The sequence below is a fragment of the Poecilia latipinna genome, unplaced genomic scaffold (assembly GCF_001443285.1).
Source record: "Poecilia latipinna isolate Pla-1442-1.1 unplaced genomic scaffold, P_latipinna-1.0 Scaffold311, whole genome shotgun sequence".
In the NCBI taxonomy this organism is placed as follows: domain Eukaryota; kingdom Metazoa; phylum Chordata; class Actinopteri; order Cyprinodontiformes; family Poeciliidae; genus Poecilia; species Poecilia latipinna.
This window is the reverse complement of record NW_015112927.1, coordinates 219487-239851: the sequence shown is the minus strand read 5'-3', so window position 1 is coordinate 239851 and position 20365 is coordinate 219487. Positions and strand designations below refer to the sequence as shown.

General features: G+C 36.9%; 3 protein-coding genes across 4 annotated transcripts in view; 2 read left to right on the top strand and 1 right to left on the bottom strand.

The window, feature by feature from the left end:
* The first annotated feature begins 1447 nt into the window (after positions 1-1447).
* LOC106948897 (solute carrier family 22 member 13-like) lies at positions 1448-7001 on the top strand. The gene is made up of 10 exons (XM_015034781.1): positions 1448-1853; positions 1955-2058; positions 3214-3368; positions 3550-3721; positions 3803-3923; positions 4985-5079; positions 5176-5390; positions 5524-5632; positions 6544-6738; positions 6834-7001. Exons 1-10 carry the CDS (start codon positions 1464-1466, stop codon positions 6895-6897), a joined length of 1620 nt encoding a protein of 539 aa, XP_014890267.1. The 5' UTR covers positions 1448-1463; the 3' UTR covers positions 6898-7001.
* Positions 7002-7070: 69 nt separating this feature from the next.
* LOC106948896 (solute carrier family 22 member 13-like) lies at positions 7071-12144 on the top strand. Its single transcript, XM_015034780.1, has 10 exons — positions 7071-8112; positions 8479-8582; positions 9427-9575; positions 9746-9917; positions 10025-10145; positions 10247-10341; positions 10418-10632; positions 10728-10836; positions 11655-11849; positions 11963-12144. Exons 1-10 carry the CDS (start codon positions 7660-7662, stop codon positions 12024-12026), a joined length of 1677 nt encoding a protein of 558 aa, XP_014890266.1. The 5' UTR covers positions 7071-7659; the 3' UTR covers positions 12027-12144.
* Positions 12145-13497: 1353 nt separating this feature from the next.
* oxsr1b (oxidative stress responsive kinase 1b) overlaps positions 13498-20365 on the bottom strand; it is a 51460-nt gene continuing 44592 nt past the window's right edge. For both annotated transcript variants that reach the window (XM_015034778.1, XM_015034779.1), the window contains 7 exons: positions 18817-18852; positions 18495-18674; positions 17983-18038; positions 17812-17864; positions 17536-17604; positions 16942-17006; positions 13498-16662 (listed from right to left, as the gene is read on the bottom strand). In XM_015034778.1, the coding sequence (XP_014890264.1) occupies positions 16588-16662; positions 16942-17006; positions 17536-17604; positions 17812-17864; positions 17983-18038; positions 18495-18674; positions 18817-18852 (534 nt within the window). In that variant the 3' untranslated portion in view covers positions 13498-16587. The remainder of the gene's footprint in view (positions 16663-16941; positions 17007-17535; positions 17605-17811; positions 17865-17982; positions 18039-18494; positions 18675-18816; positions 18853-20365) is intronic.

Genomic DNA, 20365 nt, shown 5'->3' with positions numbered 1-20365 from the left:
TTTGTTTTTCCAAGGTCTGCTGCATGCTTACCTGTTTGCATGTTTACGTTCACAATAAATGTTACTCTGGTTCTCGTCATCATGACTTTTGGTGGCCCTTCTGGTCTGCTATACGAGTTAAAAAGTCTCAGGTGACCAAAGTTTTCATGCCATCACACACAAACATTTATACACTAGTTTGTGGTTGTGTCACAAATTGGTGCTGACAGCATATTGTGTGACATTAACTACCACTTGCATGCTAAATGTCTGGTTCTTTAGTTAGGGAGAGGTGCACACATTCATGTTTGAAAACAAAATATAATATTTTAGAGCCAGTAAAACCATAAATCTTCAGAGTGTGAAGCATGAATACACAGAAAAGTGTTTTGAGTTCAGCTCTCAAAACCAGATATGCACTTCTATATATGACATATTTTATCCTGCTGCGTCTTTTAGAATTTCATCATTGTCTTTGCCAAGGAATGCATTATTTTCTTGACGAAATACGTACTGTTACTATAAATAAATCAAATACATGCACGGCTATTTATTGAAATAGGAAAATGTGAACACCTTGGACACTATAATGTATTCTGAAAATATTTGAAATCTGTACTGGAAGACCCTCTGCATAAATTATTGGTGTAGCACAAGTGCTAGATATATACTGTTAATGAAAAAGCTACAACATAAATTATCTCTATTCATAACTTGCAAATTAGTATTTATTGTGCTATTACATTGAAAAAAAAAGGTTTTGTGGCTGTATGTTATTTGGATTTGAAGGAATCCAAGCAAACCAGTTTAAACTAGTTATTGGTTTTATTATGACTGATAAGCCATCTGTGTGTGAACAACAAGTAGATATGATGAATACGAGATTTAAATAATGTTCTGTTGTTCTTCATGATTAATCATAAATAATGTTCACCCAATAGTTTGCATCAATTACTACTTTTGACTTCATTGTTCGGATAAAAGTGATAAAAATGTTGGAATTCCAAGTGCTTTAGAAGAACCCTATAATTTGTATGAACATCTGATGGCAATACGCTGCAGGTGTGAAATCACAACATCTGCCTTCCCTTGTAGGTCCAACCAATGATGAAACTAAGTTTAAACTTCTGTGTCACCATGGAAATATTCAGATTTACAGAAAGCTGTAATAGTTACAGCTGCAAATATTGAGCTGAATATGATCAGATTTTGATCATCTTATTGCACGCTTGTAAAACTAATTAAAAATGTCTTTTTAATTGATTGATTCCGGGGGGGGGGTTTCACTCGTAACACAGCTTTATGATAACATGGTTTTTATCTTTATCTGTGTTGTTTCCCAAAGACATTTTATTGCTGTCGTAACAACTGTTGTTCCCCTCAAAAGAGTTACAAAGGCAGTGACAAGGACTATCTTATTTGTGCTTAGTTAAACATTAAACCTGTCTCTACTGTGCACATCTACGAGGAGAACTCTGTCAAACATGCCACATGCCAAGATGAGCAGCTTCGGAGACGTCCTGAAGGAGGTCGGAGAGTTTGGCTTGTTTCAGAAAAGCTTACTTGTTGCTTTATGCATACCCAGCATTTTCCCGGCTTTCGATGTCAGCAGTCAGGTGTTCACGGGACTCAGCATCTCTCATAGCTGCAACACGGACTGGATCTTGGAGAAAGGTCCAAACTTGACAAAAGAGAGACAAAGAAACCTCACCATCCCGGTGGACCAGGATGGGAGATTTGAAACGTGTGTCATGTTCACCCCCGTGGATCTGGATTTGGAGACTATTGAAGCACATGGCCTCAACAGGACAACAGAATGCATCGATGGCTGGGACTACGAGGTTCAACAAGGAGCTTCGAGCCTTGTCACAGACGTAAGCAAAAATCCATTCTTTTCTTACAGCCTGGCATTCCTCCTTGGGATTCTTAGTGCATTTTTATCTTCTTCTGTAACAACAGTTGCTTTTGTTTACAGTTTGATCTAGTTTGCGGCAAAAGTGGGTTAATCGAGGCATCGCAGTCCATCTACATGGCAGGAATCCTCGTTGGATGTTTGGTGTTTGGGGCTATTTCTGACAGGTAATACATTTCCTTTTACCTCACCATTTTGGGAAGAACTCATGGTACTAATATCAACCCTATGCTATTATTTCCAGGTTAACAGATTGTGGGAAATAACGCTTTTACTTTTTTTTTTATCTTAGTCAATATACTGAGACTATTTTTCATTTTAGTGTAATGTGATATTAGACTTATCAGATATTAGACTATTTCGGAGTTTCTGCACAGTCCTGACAAGTTTGGAAAAGTATGGAAGTTCTTTTTGTCATATTCCAGGTTTGACTAAGTTTGGGTGGAGCTGTGGGAAAAATGATCGAATTTACAGACTTCACTTCTTACTCCCCAATTTAAAAGATTGTGTCTATATTTATTTTAACTGAAAGAGAAAATAGGCACTTTTTTATCTTAATTTATATCTAAATTACTTACTCTTTTGATTTTCCACAGCACAATTTAAATTTTATGACAAATATTTATAAAATTTGAAGGACTGTGACTTAGTGGTGAGCAATCAGGTCTGGTATTTGATGGGCATAACGTAATTTTTAGATTTTTGGTATATGTTTGTTCTGATACCAAATCAAAATAAATAAACACTAAAATGTGAAATAGCTCTTTACGTCACAGCCTCATCAGAAGCCACTTTGTGTTGTTTTTTGTAGTTTGTAGAACTTGCAAAGAATAAAGCCAAAGGTGAATGTTTTAGCCTTAAATATTCAGAATTTTGTCATCGGTGATGAAAGAAATGAAGGAATCTGACTGGAAAAGCGTTTACCTGTAAAACTGAAAATGTGCAGGAATGAGTGTCTGATAGCACAGATGAGTAAAGTGGACTTCTACCATCTCATGGCAACTCTAATCTCAAAGCATCAAAGGTGTTTATGAGGCTGCATCGGATATTTACATAGAAATATGGACATGGTTATTTACAGACAAAATGGGGGTAGGAATCCTTACTCGTTCACTATTAAAGATTTTAATTTGTGAAACAAGTACTGAGAATGTAATATGCAAAGCACTTCAGATCAGCTGATATGCCTGAAGGCCGTCTGTACCTTTATGTTAAATTTGAGTTTTATGATTTAAAAATGAAATAAAATCAAGAATTACGTGTGATTTCTTTGCGTTCCTTTACAATTTTGCCCTCTAATAAAGCTCCGTTTTCTTTTCTAGGTTTGGTAGAAGATTTGCAGTCCTGCTTTCGATTCTCCTTTTACTGCTGTTTGGAGTGATTACGGCTTTCTCACCAAACATCTACGTTTACATAATCTTTAAATTTTTATGTGGGTCTTCAGGTGGTGTCATTGTTATGAACACATGTGTCATGGGTAGGTCAGCATTTTACTGTTTTGTTTTGCTTGAACCCTGACTTACACAGATCTTATGTATTTAGCTCTAAGCAAAGTATGAAGGTGCAGTTTTAACATTCCAAACGTTTTAAGCTCTTACGCTTCACCAGTGTCACATAATTATGACCATAAGTGACTTTTCTCCTAATCTGGTTTCCAGCGGTGGAGTGGACTGACGTTTCAAAGTCTGCTCTTTGCACAACGACCATCATCGCTTTCTTTTCAATCGGACAGATGCTTCTGTCTGGTGTTGCATATTTGATCCGAAACTGGAGGATCCTGCAACTCGTGCTCTTCAGCCCTCTTATTGTAATCCTGTTGCTCTTCTTCTGGTTCGTAGCAGAAAAATTACGTCGCCAACTAAGACGTTGCTTTTGCAGGCTTTAGTTGCATTGGAGGTCTTTTCTCGACAGGTTTCTCCCAGAATCATCTCGATGGCTGATGACGCACAACAGGAAGGAGGAGGCCGTGAAGGAGCTCCTCCGGGCAGCCAGAGTTAACAAACGAAGAGTACCAGGAGATCTGCTAGACAAGGTTTCCATCCACATGTAAACTTCAGAAACCTCGAATGTCTTCCTCAGACCTGATTTTAATATATTTGCCTGGATGGCTCTGAATCTACAGTTTTATGTCTTCGCATGCGTCTTTAAATATAAAAAGTTTTTCTGTGACATTACAAAATACAGCCAACTAAGCTTTATTTCTTGGTCTGAATTGTTTCATTTGAAGCAACAAAAAGAAAATCAGTTCAGGATTTCATTGTCAGAGCAAAGACCAAAAGTATTTTTGGGCTGATCTTTCACTTCATCAGAATCAAGCGGGATTATGTTAACTTAAAACAAGCAATCTGAAGTCATGTAAGTGAAGTACTTAAAAGTGGTGGATTATTTGACTTTTTTTAAAAAGTTTATATCATACTATAATGTTATTATAGTATGAGCTGTACGAGTTCATATTTTTTTAAAGTGAAGGTCAACATGACAAAGACATAGAAAAGCAGGAGAAAAAAACTTCATGGTGACTTACAACCTCTATTAGATATTTTCACAGCCAACGCTGAAAGCAGCCAGATTAGACAGGACTCTATTATGTAGAATAAAAATAATAATAATAATTTAAAAAAAACAAAACATGATGGAGAAGCATTGTTGTGATGAGGTACTGAACGGGGAATGTCTAAAGGGTAGGAGGTTCCCGCAGTCTTAAAAGTCATTTAAATCCATGAGGTTTTTAAATTGTGTGGGGTCTGGCAGGTTCCCACTGACGCCATGTGCACTTTTACAAGGTTTGATTTTTTTTTTTTTTTTTTTTGTATGGTTTCATAAATTGATGATCTGATCCCACCGGATCCCCTATTTCCAGCAATGTCATTTCTTTTTTCCTCCTGTGGGAGGGTTAAAGAGACAGAGGCCAATTTCAAGGCATCAGATAAAAATGCAAAGTGCATTTCCGTCTGTTATTTATAATATACACAGTCTTCCATAACAATGTTTTAGGTTAGGACAATGCAGTGTCTAAATAACGCCATAATCACCAAAATGTCTATAACTGTATTTTTGTGGAAATTTTCCTGAAGTTCATTTTCAACATTGTAGGTAAATTTGGAAACTACTCCGGACAGAAAGAACATGACGGACATCCTCCGCATATCATATTTGAGGAAACGCACTCTAATAATGAGCTTTAACTGGTTTGTCTTCTTAAGAATCCATTTGCTTTAAAAAAAAAAAAGTTACCATGTGCAGATATATCACAGTAGTCAAGCTAATGGTGCATCTGATTTCAGGTTTGCAGCCAGCTTCCTGTTTTATGGACTGAGCCTAAATATAGGGAGTTTCGGCCTAAATATCTACCTCACCCAGCTCATCTTTGGCGCTGTTGAAATTCCTGCCAATGTGGCTTGTCTGACTATGATTCAGCGTTTTGGGAGGAGAATATGTCAGGCAGGCTTCCTTTTCCTTGGAGGAGTCTCTTGTTTGGTTGCCACTGCAGTCCCAAGAGGTAACCATATTAGCTGTTTGTAGTTTGTGGTTTTCTTACACTTTTTTTTTTGTTTTTATTTTTTATTTTTTAATATGCTAATCACATTTGTATTTTTTTAATATGATAATCACATTTGTTTTATACCCACCAGCTCTGCCTGTGCTGGTGACAGTCATTGCTATGATGGGAAAATTTTCTGCTGCAGCTGCCTTCACTACAGCCTATGTCTATACGGCTGAATTATATCCTACTGATATAAGGTATTACTGCTCATTCCTTAAAAAAAAAACTAAATACACTGTGAAGTCTAGAAAAGAAGAAGAAAAAAAGCTGATTTGGTTCAAATATGCATTGAAATAAACACCCAATTAAAAGGAGGAGACAACTTTTTTTCACTTATTTTTTTGGGCAATTCAACATTACAAGTTGTCCAGATAGAAATTACATTTTTAGATGCCAGCCAACATTCCAAACTCAGTAAACAAACTTTCAAACACACATTACAAACTCTCGCCATAAGTGTAACAAATACAGGCAACACTGTCCAAATCATATTACATTATCTGTTATCCTATTTTAAACAGCATTTTCTTTTATTTTCTAGGGAAGTAACATTACCGCCACCTAGTGGTAAATTTGTTCCTTGTTTTCATCCTATACAAGTTTTGCTGCACTGCCCTAAAATCCCCTGTATCTTCTGAGATAACCAAGTCAAGGCACTAAAATGAGTCTTTCCCAAAATCTCTGAAAACTGTGACAGTCGTGTAGTGTGTCACCTTCTTTCAAAATATTACATTGTATAATCCAATTCTATTGGCTGTGTAGGGGGCTGTAAATAAAAGCAATTTACAGAATCAAATAACTGTGAACATCATATTTTACGTTACATATTCTTACAAATTTGGTTGTGTAGAGCCAAGAGTTGTTTGGCATTAGTGCTCCACTCACAAATTAATTTCCCATGCAAGTATTGTGTCATTTAAAATAGAAATAAACGGGCTTTTCTTAGGGGTGACATTTAAAAATACAAATAAGTATTATTTCTACAAAGGAATAATCAACCAAATGAAGCTTTCTTTATTTCTTGTGTAGAGTTAAGTACATATTTAATTAGAGTCATATTGACTATTGTTACCAAACTCATTTTAGCTCTGGCTGTGCTATCTTGCAGACATAGCGGTATGGGTGTGAACTCTATGTGTGCTCGGGTGGCGGGCATCCTCTCACCACTGGTCAGGCTCTTGCAGGCCTACCACTACAGCGTTCCCATGGTGGTTTATGGCATCATCCCGATGGCTGCTGGTTGTTTCAGCCTGTTGCTCCCTGAAACACTCAATGTCGAACTCCAGGACCACATTGAACTGAAGTAAGCTGAGCACTACGACTAATAGCAACATGTGTTATTTTCCCTGCATTGCACCGTAATTAATACGCGTGTCGCTTGTTGTGTTTTTGAAATAGAAAATCCACAAATGCACCAGAGGGCAGCCAACACTTCGATGAAGGGATGGAGGAGAAACTATGAATCTGAATATAAACTATAATTTGTTGCATTTCTTAATCATTTACTAACATTTGTAACAGATCTAACTAAAAAAAAAAAAAACATTTTAGGAGGAACTGTTTAAATATGTTTAATGTGGTATGTTCTCATTCAGTGACTGTTGCACAGCATTCTAGGCAGCTTTATCTTTTAAAAATGTGTTTTATAGCTTATAAGTTCATTTGATTTTAATTTAACGGTTTTCTGTTGGCAAAAAAAATCCAAACTTTTCCATATTTGTACATTTAATAAACTTAGGAAACCAATGCTAGGCTTCCCAAGACTTTCAAAATTCCTTACCATCGCAGTCTCCTTTTTTTTTCACTTGGATAAATCATCAATAAATAACCTTTGTGATTTTTATGGGTTGCCTTTAAGCGGAAGTTGAATGTGATATAATTTTTTTTTTTTTTTATGGCTCATTTGTTCTTGTTTTGGCAACAAGAGTACTTTAGCTCGGCTATATTTAAAATCCGCTACGTCTATAGTTTATGAATTCTGGACAAGATCATCTCACGCTAAATGCAGTTTATGATCTGTTTAACTCCATTTTGTCTGAACTCTTCACTTGCATTGTTTACAGAAGAGTCATTTCTGTAACACTTATCAATGTTATCAGTGTTATTCTAACAGTTTGGCTGTGTTGTATTTTATTGTCCTTGGAGAAATCATGAAGTAATAAGAACTGAGGACATACCATTACTTTATCTTGGCTCATCTTACCTGTGCTTGGTTAATTATTAAATGTGCCTAATAGTGGCTTTAGTCTCTCTACTCCTGCTTCAGATCCTCAACCTGCAAATGGATGAGCCACATGCCAAGAGGAGCAGCTTCAGAGACGTCCTGAAGGAGGTCGGGGCGTTCGGTTTGTTTCAGAAAAGCTTGCTCATTGCGCTGTGCATACCCAGCATTTTCCCAGCTTTCGATGTGACAAGTCAGGTGTTTACTGGAATGAGTTTCCCACATCACTGTAACACTGACTGGATTTTGGAGCGTGGACCAAACCTAACCAAAGAGAGGCAGAGGAATCTCACTATCCCCGTGGATGAGAATGGAAGATTTGAAAGTTGCAAAATGTTCACCCCTGTGGATCTGGATTTGGAAACGATTGAGAAGTATGGTCTCAACAGGACAACGGGATGCATCAGTGGCTGGGACTATGAGGTCCAACCTGGTGTTTCCAACATTGTGACAGAGGTAAAAAAAAAAAAAAAAAAAATTATAAAAACAAAAATAACAATGTGTAGTTAAAGCCAGTTATTTAAATTCGTAGTTTAAATGTTTTATTACGTCAGCTGGGATTTTCAAAGGTTAGCTCTAAGAGATGAACTTATTTTGGTTTAAAGTGTACACTATAGTGCAGATACACGTAGGAAGGAAACCTTAATTACTGAAGATACAGTGAGACAAAAAAGGAAGCTAAAGGCAATGATTATGTGGGTTTTTTTCATTGTTTATTCAAATATGTGGCTTCAACAGTATATCTGTGTTTCTCTTGCATACTTTGCAGGTCATTCATGTCTATCTTTATATTGTCTCTGTAACGATTGCTCCTTTTTGCAGTTTAATCTGGTTTGTGACAAAAGGGGTTTAATTGAGGCATCACAGTCCATCTACATGGCTGGTGTTCTGGTCGGTTCGCTGACGTTTGGGGCGATTTCTGACAGGTATTACTTTTCCTTTAAACATCAGCAGATCTGTTGCCAGAGCAGGCTTTACAAATTTAACATCATTCCACATCCAAACCAAATTATGTTGCGTTCTTTAAAAAACTCAAACAGGGTTCTGATTAATGAACACGAGCTAAAAATGAAAAGGTTGTTTCTACGGAGTTGTAATCAGCAGACAATATCTTACCTGAGAAAAACAAGTATCTGAACCTCAGAACTAATCTCAGATTATATAAACTGAGCAAAGGTCTTCAATTCATCCTGAAGATCGCATCAAGTCCATGTCCTTCAAAGCTATGCTGCATTTGTTGTTGTTAAAGCCAGATTGCAAGCTGAAAAAAAAAAAGATACAAAACTTAAATTTGTTTGACTTACATTGAATACTTTTCTTTCAGACTGTTTCTCTGGACAGTTTCTTCAACAGTGTTAATTTCTGCATTCAACAAATCACATGTAACATTACATGTTACCTCAGTTTTTTTGAATTTGAAATTGTCAAGATTGTGTCTCGATTCAGACGTGGACTTGAGTCCGCTTCGAATTACAGTTTGCCTGCCTCTCAGTTCATTGTTTTCTGAACTGAGAGTGCTTTTGATTCCAGTCTGCTCTGCATCTTCAAGATCTGAACGAAATTTGAAGAAGCAGTATTCGATTTTTATGCTTCACAAATCCGAAACAAGCTTGCAGAGCACTGTGAAACAGCCAAAATACGTAGTTCTTTTAAATCACTTGAAGATGATTCTGGCAAATAAAGGATGCATTGTATTTGTCATATTAAAAAGTATAGAGCACAACCTAGCTAATTTAGAAAGTGTTCAAATCTACCCGTTCCTCTCCTTAGGTTTGGCAGAAGATTCGGGATCCTTCTTTCCGTTTTCATCCTGCTGCTGTTCAGCGTCAGCACAGCTTTCTCACCAAACATCTACGTTTACATGACTCTCAAATTTTTATGTGGAACTGGTGTTGTTATCATGACCACATTTGTGATGGGTAGGTTCATCGCTTTGTTTCTCCTTTATGTTCAAGAGTATTGTTCTGTGTCCTAATATCAGAAGCAGCAATATTGGCAAGTTTTTTTTGTTGTTGTTGTTGTTGTTTTTAACATATCAAACTTTTCAGACTTAAAAATGTAACATCAAGTCTATTTTACCACTTTCCAGTGGTGGAATGGACAGATCCTTCAAAATCGGCTCTCTGCACGATGTCCATCATGAGCTCCTTTTCAGTCGGACAGATAATTTTGTCTGGGATTGCTTATTTGATAACAAACTGGAAGATCATGCAACTGGTGCTCTTTAGCCCTCTTGCCATTGTCCTGGTGACCATGTTAAGGTGAGCAGATGGTATATTATTCCTAAAGAAACAGATTTTACACCATAAAATTAAATTCAAGGAAATTTAGGGTTCAAACTGAACAAATGTTGTTTATTTTCTCCCAGTTTTCTTCCAGAGTCAGCCAGATGGCTCGTGTCTCAGGGCAAGAAGGAGGCGGCTCTGAAGGAGCTCCAACGGGCCGCCAAAGCTAACAAGAGAAATGTAGCAGCGGATCTGCTTGATAAGGTCTTCGTCCACAATTAGACTTTTGACAAAACCAGATTTAGAAAGTCTTTGAATTGATGCGAACAATTTCCACCAACTCTTTTCTCATTTTTTTTTTTTAGATGAACGTGGAGCCTTCTCCGAACAGAAAGAACATGGTGGACATTTTCCGAATAGCCTACTTAAGAAAGAATACCGTAATCATGGCCCTTAACTGGTGTGCCCCATTTAAAATGGTTCATATCTGTAATCGCTACCAAACAGACATGTAAACTAAATGCATCCGATTCCAGGTTTGCGGCAACTTTCCTGTTTTACGGACTGAGCCTAAATATCGGAAGTTTCGGCCTAAACATCTACCTCACGCAGCTCATCTTCGGCTTCATTGAGATTCCTGCCAACTTGGTCGGCTTGACTCTGATTCAGCGCTTTGGGAGGAGAATATGCGAAGCAGGTTTCCTGTTCTTTGGCGGGGTTTCTTGTTTGGTGGCCATTGTTGTCCCAAAAGGTAGCTTTAAAGTCATGTCTATGTATATAATTTGTTGTTGCTATAAAGTGTGAAACAGTTTTGCACCTCCATGTTTTGTATCTTGTACCAATCAGATCTTCCAGTGGTGGTGACTGTCATAGCAATGCTGGGAAAGTTTGCTGCTACGGCTGCCTGCAGCACAGCCCATGTCTACACAGCTGAATTATATCCTACAGATTTAAGGTAACTTTCTTTCTTCTGCCTTTGCTCCACAATCTATAATAATCAGGACAGTGATGAAGCACATCTTTCAGTCTATTTGGGACTCCGTTTCTAATGCCATCATGTACACCAAGGAAGATGGAGATGCAAAATAATTTGCCGCAGTTGCAATTCAATAAAATAAAATTCCAGGAATATCCAGAACTGTCACTCTAATGCACAAACCTATAGGCATTCCCCACCTCTTCAATTAGCTAAATCCTCTGAATACTTTGTGAGGGAGATATGCAGAGTTGGCATAAAACATAGCAGCAGTGAATGGAAGCAGATGAAAGTCTCAATTTTCCATACGTGTTGCAATCGATGCGGATTTTATCCACATGGGTGTATAGCCACTACAGCAATGTAGCTGCAGTACTCAAACTGCATTTCTTCTATATTACAGTTTGAGAGATGGCAATTTAAAAAAACGAAGGCAATTAAAGGCCAGGTATACAAAGGAAGACACTTTTTATGCTTTGTTTTCTATTACTTTGATAACATCAAAGAAAAGTTTTCAGTCATAAATATTTAAACAGCTGTGCCAGGGCGCTGTGACCTTAAAGGTACTTTACGTTCTCAGAGCTCAACCTATTAAAGCAATAACTCATTCTAAAAACCAATAAAGCAAGAATGGTTTTAGTAGTTGTCTTAACCACCTAAATATCAGTAGAATTATTTTATGCAAATGTTCCGAAGAACAATTATTCTGAACATCTTTCAATATGTGGAGCTTAATAATGCAGAGCTGTAAACAGCTTTGATTTGGTCCAATTGTTCTTTTTTTTTTTTTTTTGTAGACACAGCGGTGTCGGCTTCAACGCCATGTGTGCTCGTGTGGCCGGCATACTCTCACCACTGGTCAGGCTCTTGGAGGTCTACCATTATAGTGTTCCCATGGTGGTGTACGGCATCATCCCAATGGCTGCTGGCGGTTTCTGCTTGCTGCTGCCCGAAACACTCAATGTTGAATTTCAGGAGGTCACTGTGATCGGGTAAGCTGAATACAACTAAAAAATTTTTTAGGTAATGCAATTGATACATTAAAGACCAACTTTATGGCATGTGCTCCTTCCCTGTTTTTTTTTTGTTTTGTTTTTTTTTGTAGACGTAGAATAAGTGGACCACTGGAGGACCAACGTTGCACTGAAGACACTGTCAAGAGTTCATAAACTGTAATGTTTATCTTGGTTGTCTTATGCCAGCCTCACCATGCTTTAAGCTTCTCCACTGTCTACAGTTTCTTTGCCTTTGTGATTGTGGTTGCTCAATAAAGAGCTCTAACAAACCTCTGAGGTCTTCACAGAGCAGCTGGATTTATACTGGTGACTCTATAGCATTTGGTTGGTTACTAATTTGTGAGACTAAAGCAGAAGGGGGCTAGATAAAAATGTCACCCTTTTTTGATTCGTTATAAAAATGCCTAAAAACCTTTTCTTCCATTAAGTACCATTAAGTGGCCTACTTCCTAAAATCTCAATAAAAACATGAATATTGTGAGAAAACATACAAAAGTCAAAGAGACACAAATACTTCTTCAGGAGACTTTCTTTATATGAAGTTTAATGCTGTGTTCAAGTTGTGCTCGGAACTGGGAAATTTAAACTTTCCAGTCAAAACAATTCAACTGGAAAGCCCCAATAAAATTTGCCCACTGAGAATCTGGGAGCAACTCCGATTACTCCCCGTTATGACTGGGGGACCGCGCACTCCAGTATGGCCGTTCATTACCTCAACAGTAGTAAGATGTGATGAATTCATATTTATTTTTACAAGACACACAAGAGAGTCTGTGTTAAATCAGTGTTACATGTAGTGCCTGCCACTCTAAACTGAACAATTTAAAAATGGTGTAAGGGCTAAAAATATTTGTAAGAGGCACTGTAAAGAATATCAATGGGCATCGCCGTGTTGCAATCCCGACTTTTTAAGTAGATCGCCGTTACCTCCGGTCTGAGCAGAGTTCCCACTTCCCAGGTAACTGCAATGCAGCACCAGCGCCAGTCTTAAATAATTTTAAAAAAAGACAAAAGTCTAAGATGCAGATGTACTAATTATTTTTAATGAATACAAATAAGAGAAACATGCCTGAACTCCAAAATAATCACAAAAAAAAGAAATGGAAATACTGAACATAAACAGAAAAGCAAATCATATAACGACCTCAGTTAAGTCCTAGACAAACATTGTTTACTCTTTTACCTGTTCAGTTGCTACAGTTTTGTTAGACGGTGTGGGAAAAAAAGGACAGAAGATCGAGAAAAAGAACAAAGCCACAAGATCATCTCCATTTGAAGCCAGACTCTGTCTACACAAAGCACACACACGAACACAATCTCATAAGGCTCGATCATAAAAGTCCTGACCAACTTTAGCAGGGCTCGATCTGAGACCATCAGCAAGTGATGAAAGACGGGATCACTGCTTTTTGTTGCTTCACCTGCGCAAGTTTCTTTCAGGAATTTTTATGTGAACTAGGACGTACATCTAAATCAAAATTACCTCCCAAGTCCCTCCAAAAAAATAAAAAATAAAGATTAAAAAAATACACTTGGTCATTTGTGAATTAAGGCTTGCACATAGGTTTACATCTTCACAGGCAAAATACAAAGCTTTTCTCTTAGTCTTTTTTTTTTGTTGTTGTTTTTTTGACGGCATCCAAAAATGGCATCCGGAGAGTTGTGACAATACATCATCATCTAATTAAATAGATAAACCGCACTAGAGTCCTAACTGTTTTATATGCAATACACAAGTTCCTCAGACTGGGTCAATGATGCAAAAACTTGCAAGAAAAATGGGCTTTTCCAACTGCTTACAATTAAGTTTTTTATTTATATCAGCTGTAAGAAACAAAAATGAGAAAGCATATGTGAGAGTGACTGTAAACGGCCCCCACCTGGGGTTTAATGAGCGGCGTTGACAATTCTTTTAGATTTTAGAAACTCAAAGCGATTTAGAACTTGTGTTCAAAATCTTCAAGGACAATTAACATTTTCCAACAGGAAATTATGAACAAACATCATAACTTGACGAATTGTTGCTGACATCAAAGGCCTTCAAAGAACCAATCGCCACATTTTGAGGAACCTACAATCATGTCGTGAGACAGAAACACAAGGCAGAGTGAAACGGCATCAAAATAAAAAAAAACAAATGACATTATTTACATCCTCAGGTTTAGGTCAAGTACTTATTTTCAGCCCTGTTAAAAATCAAATGTTAAATTCAAAAACTAATACCAGACAGTAATAAGAGTTCAGCTGCTGCACTTTTACTTCCAACTAAATAGAAGAAAACAACAAAAAAAAAAAACACAATGTCATGAAGGCTTTTGGATTTTTTCCTTCTTTTTCTGGTGATAGTCTGAATTAACTGGAGTTTTTCAGAGCACAGTTTTAAATATCAGAAGAATAAATCAGCTCATTTAAATGTGTAAAAGCCAAAACAAAAGAGCCATTGTAAATCTTTATCTTTAATTTGGGCCATATGGGCAGTTGCCCATGGGAGCAATAGAAAGGGGGCATCAGATAAAATATATATACATATGAAAAAAAACATAACTTATCTGTCAGTTGAACCCTAAACAAGTTTTCTATTGCTTTTATACATATTAAGTCAATGCGAAGTTGGTTGGCCCCCTTTGATGCTGAGGATAGGAGTACTGGGTTTTGTTCTTTATCTGTCTTATATCCTGCACTAAGACTGATGATGGATGCTTTCATTTCAGCTGGTTGGAAAAGAGAGAAATTGCCCAGGCTGCCCTTTGTGCAAGAACCATCACTAAACTCAGCATAGTGTTTCATTTTAAACAAACACTTGTATGTTAGTTGAGAATTTGTATTTTTATTTATCCAGTGACCTTAGTAATCAAATAATTAAGCAAAATATCAAGAGTTCATCAAGATCCATGTAAACCATAAAGCCTTCAATTATTATACACAGTTTAAGTTAATCTGATGTATAAAGTCCATTGCTTAAAACAGTCAAAACATGCGCTCACACGTGTTTGATATATATTTTAAAAAAAAACAGCGCTTTGAACTTTGAAGAAATAAGTCCTCCTTATGGGCACACGTTTAGGACAAAAATATTTTATACCTTTAAATCCAGTTTTGTAACACTGTGACACAAAGTTCCTGAGAAATAAACATATTAAAACTGCGCATTACCCATTTGCATGAGCCTGTTGAGCTTAAATTGCAAACAGAACCGGGTTGTTTCGCTGCATTGAAAATCCCCAGAGTTCTGCATACGATTTAACTGTGGAGGTAACCTTCTCAACTATGAATCTTTGTCATTTTCATTTATAGCATGTACATGAGATGAACTGTATAAATCATTTTTTGACGTACCGTTTTTAAAATGTAAATAGTAGCAGCTGCTCTCGAGACATGGCTGCCTCATTTCTTATCAGGAACGAGCGTCTTGGTCTACTTAAAAATAATTTCAAACCTAAATCTGCACAATCTGAAGTCAGTTTCTCAAAAGTATACCTGTTTTTAAATTTGCGCGGGTGTTTTCAGATTAGCAAAGCCGTAACCGTTGTATGTCGTTTTGGAAAGGGCGCCAAAGAAAAGCTTTTGCATTCTAATTCTAGAGGAGGTAAGCATTGCAGGAATGACATGTCATTCATCATTTGCAACTTTTGAGGATCAATTTTGCATAAACAAATAAATATTCTTGCAGTGAAATATTTGTTAATTTACTCCTTACACTGATAATAGGAATGCAGAAGCGAAGATAGTTAGCTAGAGAGTTAAGCTAATGAAATATTTCCTTTTTCGCCATTTTGACTGACCACTTTTCAATCAGTTTGAGGCGCAACTGCGACAGCAGCTTACATTTGTAACTCAAACAGTTCATACAGATGGGATGCGAGTTTTAAACAAACATAATGCCATAAAAAAAAGAAATTAATACCAAAAATATATGGAACATTATATCACATAGCTACAAAGCTAGAATTACATGTTCAAAATACGCCAGGCCCGAATTTGTCCCCATATCACCTGTTTTTGAAAAATGACACCATAATTTCATACTATTAAGAAGAGAGAGAGTTTAGGGCTAAGAATCACCAAAACACAATGGTGCAATTGATTATTGACAATTGATTATTGACAATTCAATTGATGACAAATTACAGACTGAAAAAAAAAAAAAATCATATTTTGGCATTACTTTATTTTCCATCTCATCAGCACTCATAAAAAAAAAAAGAAAGGTAAAAAGTTTGGCATCAGCACTTGAAGCCACATTTGTGCATTTCAAACGACACAATGGGGGAAGAGGAGGCGTCTCCAAAACGTGCATTCAGTAGTTTTTATGATTATAAGGCATTGTTAAACTTATCAGGAACATCGGGATTTGAGGGTGTTGGATCAGATTGTGCAAATGCGTCACATATTAACGAGAGAATAACAGGACGAAGGAACCAGAAGGTTAGATGAAAACATTTGTCTTGTAAATGCTCGAATCCTTCTACATATACACTGTAAACTTTGAGCGATTCTCACACTGTACGATCTGATACGACGGCTGACCACCTAATCCAACAAGGTGGTATTGTATAATCCTATGGGTAGCAAAATGGTACTATTTTCTTTGGCAGTAGTGGTTTCTTTACAGCCATGGAACGAGGAAAAAAAAATGCATTAAACTATTTTTTTAATTTTTTTTTTTAATTTTCACATTTTTTAGGCAAGTCACGGTTCCAAGTAGAACAACAGTTTAACTAATGCTGAGCTGAGCAAAGCCCATCAGCTTGTTGTCATCTGGTATTTCAGATTCCTCCACTCCAGAAGCCTGTGAAGAGATCGAAATCAGTCAGTTAGTATTCACCAAGTTGGATTATTTCTTTTTAATAAGTACATGGGTAAAGATTTGTAATATCCCCATTATGTTTCAAAATATGTTGATGAGGTTTTAGCAGCAGTAAAGTTCGTCACAAAGAAGGAGGTTTAAACTCCTATTCTTGGAAAATCTGGGAGGAAAAAAATTCCCCTGGTTGGATGAACGAAGTACCATTACTGTAATAATGCAATTAATAATATGCCCAACATGGGAGAAAAAGGTTTCACTCACCAGTTTGAATGTTACATTTTTATGGGCTTGAGGCTCATCGACTATCTTCTGCAAATTTGCAGCAACTGAAAGAGAAATTGCGTTTCAGTACAAAGAAATGGATAAAGTAATCTTGGAAGAGAATGTAGATGTAGGATGGCTTCACTGACATTTTTAAAGAATAAAGGGTGGAAATAATGAATACAATTCTATACTTTAAGACTGTGTAAAAAGACTGGCTGTGGTGGACTTGCATCACACATACAAAACAAAGCGATACAGGGTTTGCTGGTTTTTATTTATACACGTCCGTTGAGTTTTCTACAAAATTTGACATCTTTCTCGATTGCAGGTCAAGTTCAAAACCTTGATCTCAAAAGGTCTAAAGGAAGAGGAACCAGTTAAGTGGCCTTTTGCCACACTCCTGAATCAGAGGCCAACTTCTGCACTGCTATAATTCAAGAAAAGTAAAATAAATTAAAAAATTAAAATAAATTGAAATAAGTGATGGCTCTATCTGCAGAAGGGCTTAGTGACAGCATACAAAGGAACCTTGTTTAAAGCAGGTCAAAAGCTAATTTGATAACCAAAGACAGAAGATTTTGCTGAACTCACCTATTACTAAGTCCCTCCCGTCCACCAGTCCGGCTGACACCAGCTCCTGGGACACTCCATCTGCTGTGTCTGGGAAAAAAAGCCATAACATTAGGAAATCCCACACTGCTTAGCGTGAAGGTATTGATGCAGCACAGAGAGGAACATATTGTGACACTCATAGGAGGGTTTCAACAAAGACATGACTAAAGAAAGAGATTTCCACAATATAAAGGAAACACAGTCGGACAGGAGTCTAGCTTCTCTGAGTCGTTTGCAAAAATAAACCACACTCACCTCTTCCCGGCATAAATTCAAAGCGGATATCATTCAGCTCCTTCTTTGAATTTCTGATGAAAAAAAAAAAAAAAAAAAAAAAAAAAAAAAAATCAGGTGGGGAAAAAAAAAAGTATTCACAAGATGTTAGATACAAATATATGCCCCCTAGAATGAGTTTAAAAGATGTACCTTAACCTTAATACCAAACTAATGGGAGTGTTAATATCTCCTGAGGCAGCTGGGATCTGTTGAAACAAATTTAACAAATTAATTTGAGTAAAACTAAGCAAGTTGATGGAAACCCATCTAATTCACTTTTTTTTTTTTTGGCGACATTTTAAAAGTTTCCTCAAAATTCTCATGACAAATAGATGGAAGCATAGCTACAGAGTCAATAAGGAGGATTAGACCAAAATTCCAACTTTTGGAAATGTTTGCTCCAAGTCAAAGTGTTCGAAAGCAGTGCTACTTAGAAGTAAATGTAAAGTTGTAAATTTGAAGAAAGTAGTAAAAAAAAAAAAAAGAAACGTCTCATTTAAAATTAACTGGTAATGCTCAAAAGAAATTCTCATTTATTATCAGACAGTGAGAATAAAATGTCTTTTTTTTGTCCCCACAGAGTAAATGTCTCGTTTCAACTGCACAAAAACAAATAAAGTAGCAAAGAATAAACTCAGAATGGTGAGTTGGGGGAGACTGACCTGAGTGGGAACACCAGCAGTAGCAGGAACACTGAGTGAGGGGGATGCAGCCTGGGCGGGGGGTTGAGTGTTGACTTGTGTGGGTTGCAGTAGATGTTGGCCTGCAGCCTGAGGTAGTTCAGCCTGACCTGGAGGCATTGGCTGGAGGTGACTACTTAAAGGCTCAGGAGTCTGGAAAATCTGAAAGAGGTTCATTTGGTTGAGCCTCTCAAAAACATTTTTTTTTCTTTCACCGACTCAAAACATATTGACTTTAGCAGACAAAACGTAAGGATTTCCTCCATTTTCCCATGAAAGCTCAAATAAACCTTTTGAAACTTACCTCTGAATTCTGGGGGCCTTCCTTCACTCTTGGCGACTGTTGATGACAGATGGAAGAAACGTCAGAAGGAATAAATGGAGACAGATTTTCAGAAGCGGAACAGAACGGCAACACTAACTAGTGAAACGCATTAAAACGGATCACTCGTTTACTTTCCTCAAGGACGTGACCATTGGGCTTACAGTTCCGTTTTCCAGCTACAGTGAAGTCAAGTGAAGATTTATTGTCGGCTGCAGAGATTGTATTGCCAAAAATTTAAGGATTTGTTTATTTTATAGTTGAAATCCTTTCCAATAACACAGCAACCTTACTTTATACTTGAAAATCCAAACCAGGGACAGGGTCTGAAAATGAGCCAGTGGTGAGAGACGAATGAATGACACTTACTTTGACTTGATAATTAGGGGAACTAAAGATGATGTAAATAAATCAACCAAATATGGATTTAATTTACAAGTTATTGACACCGATAAGGTCTAGTGGATAATAATCTGGAATATGTGGAAGTTGTTTGTTTTATTTTGTTGAACAAAATCTTCAAAATTACTCCTGTAGATAAAAAAAAACAAACATTGATCAGCCACAATTTGGGATTAATGAAGTGAAGTTCGTAAGTGCAGCACTTCAAGCATTGCGTTATGAAGCACAACAATATCTCCTTCTAAACTCACGGTTGGTGCATCAGTGGATAATATTTCAATTCTTTCGACAGATGGGTGAATATTTTGATATTTCTGAGTCCACCAGGACTTACTGTTTTGGATTTGCTGTGACCCAGATGATCTTTAATCTCTTTGATGCCAATTAACCTTATCTGAGTTTATCCTATCACATTAGAATATGCCTTTTTTTGTTGTTGTTTGTTTTCAAACAAGATATTCCTGAGGAATCAATTCATAACATATGACTACAACTGTAAACGAGTGACGGCACATCTTGCACATTTAGATTTAGTAGAAGAAGCGGAGCAGGTGTGTTAAGTGGGATTAAAGAAGCGAAAAAGTGATGGATATAGGTTCAAATTGATTTTCTTGGAGAAAAAAAAAAAAGTCCAGCTGAACCTATGAGGCACCTTGAGGCTCAGAAAAAAATTATTTTTGCAAACTTTGGTTGACTCCCAATAAACTTACAGTTTATTTTTCATAAACTGTAAGTTTTGGCATTGATATAAAAAGTGGAGTGAATGTGGCTAAGCTAAAAGAGATGTTTTGACAGGTGACAGAATTTTGAGTCATAGAAAGCGAAAGTAATCAGACATGAAATAAATAAATAAATAAATAAATAAATAAATATCACTAAAAGGTGCCTCAAAGGTTAATCAAACTGAAAGGAGTCAGGAGGAAAAAAAGCATTGTGGGCTAAATGAAGGCAAACTGATTCGACTTTTGGGAGCAGTGCTACCTGTAAAAGGATGCAGATCTAACATTAAACTTAAAATAAATGGCAGAAATTCCAGTGTGCCAACATGGTACCACAAATAAAGATTGATTGGGAGTAAATTGGCCAGAGGTCAATGTATTGCTTAATGATCACTGTAAAGATAAGTCAT

Coding starts and splice junctions, on each gene's coding strand:
- LOC106948897 (XM_015034781.1), top strand. CDS start 1,464: ATGCCACATGCCAAGATGAGCAGCTTCGGAGACGTCCTGAAGGAGGTC. Junction 1,854..1,954: donor CTTCGAGCCTTGTCACAGAC/GTAAGCAAAAAT, acceptor TTTTGTTTACAG/TTTGATCTAGTTTGCGGCAA. Junction 5,633..6,543: donor TTATATCCTACTGATATAAG/GTATTACTGCTC, acceptor GCTATCTTGCAG/ACATAGCGGTATGGGTGTGA.
- LOC106948896 (XM_015034780.1), top strand. CDS start 7,660: ATGTGCCTAATAGTGGCTTTAGTCTCTCTACTCCTGCTTCAGATCCTC. Junction 9,576..9,745: donor CATGACCACATTTGTGATGG/GTAGGTTCATCG, acceptor ACCACTTTCCAG/TGGTGGAATGGACAGATCCT. Junction 11,850..11,962: donor CAGGAGGTCACTGTGATCGG/GTAAGCTGAATA, acceptor TTTTTTTTGTAG/ACGTAGAATAAGTGGACCAC.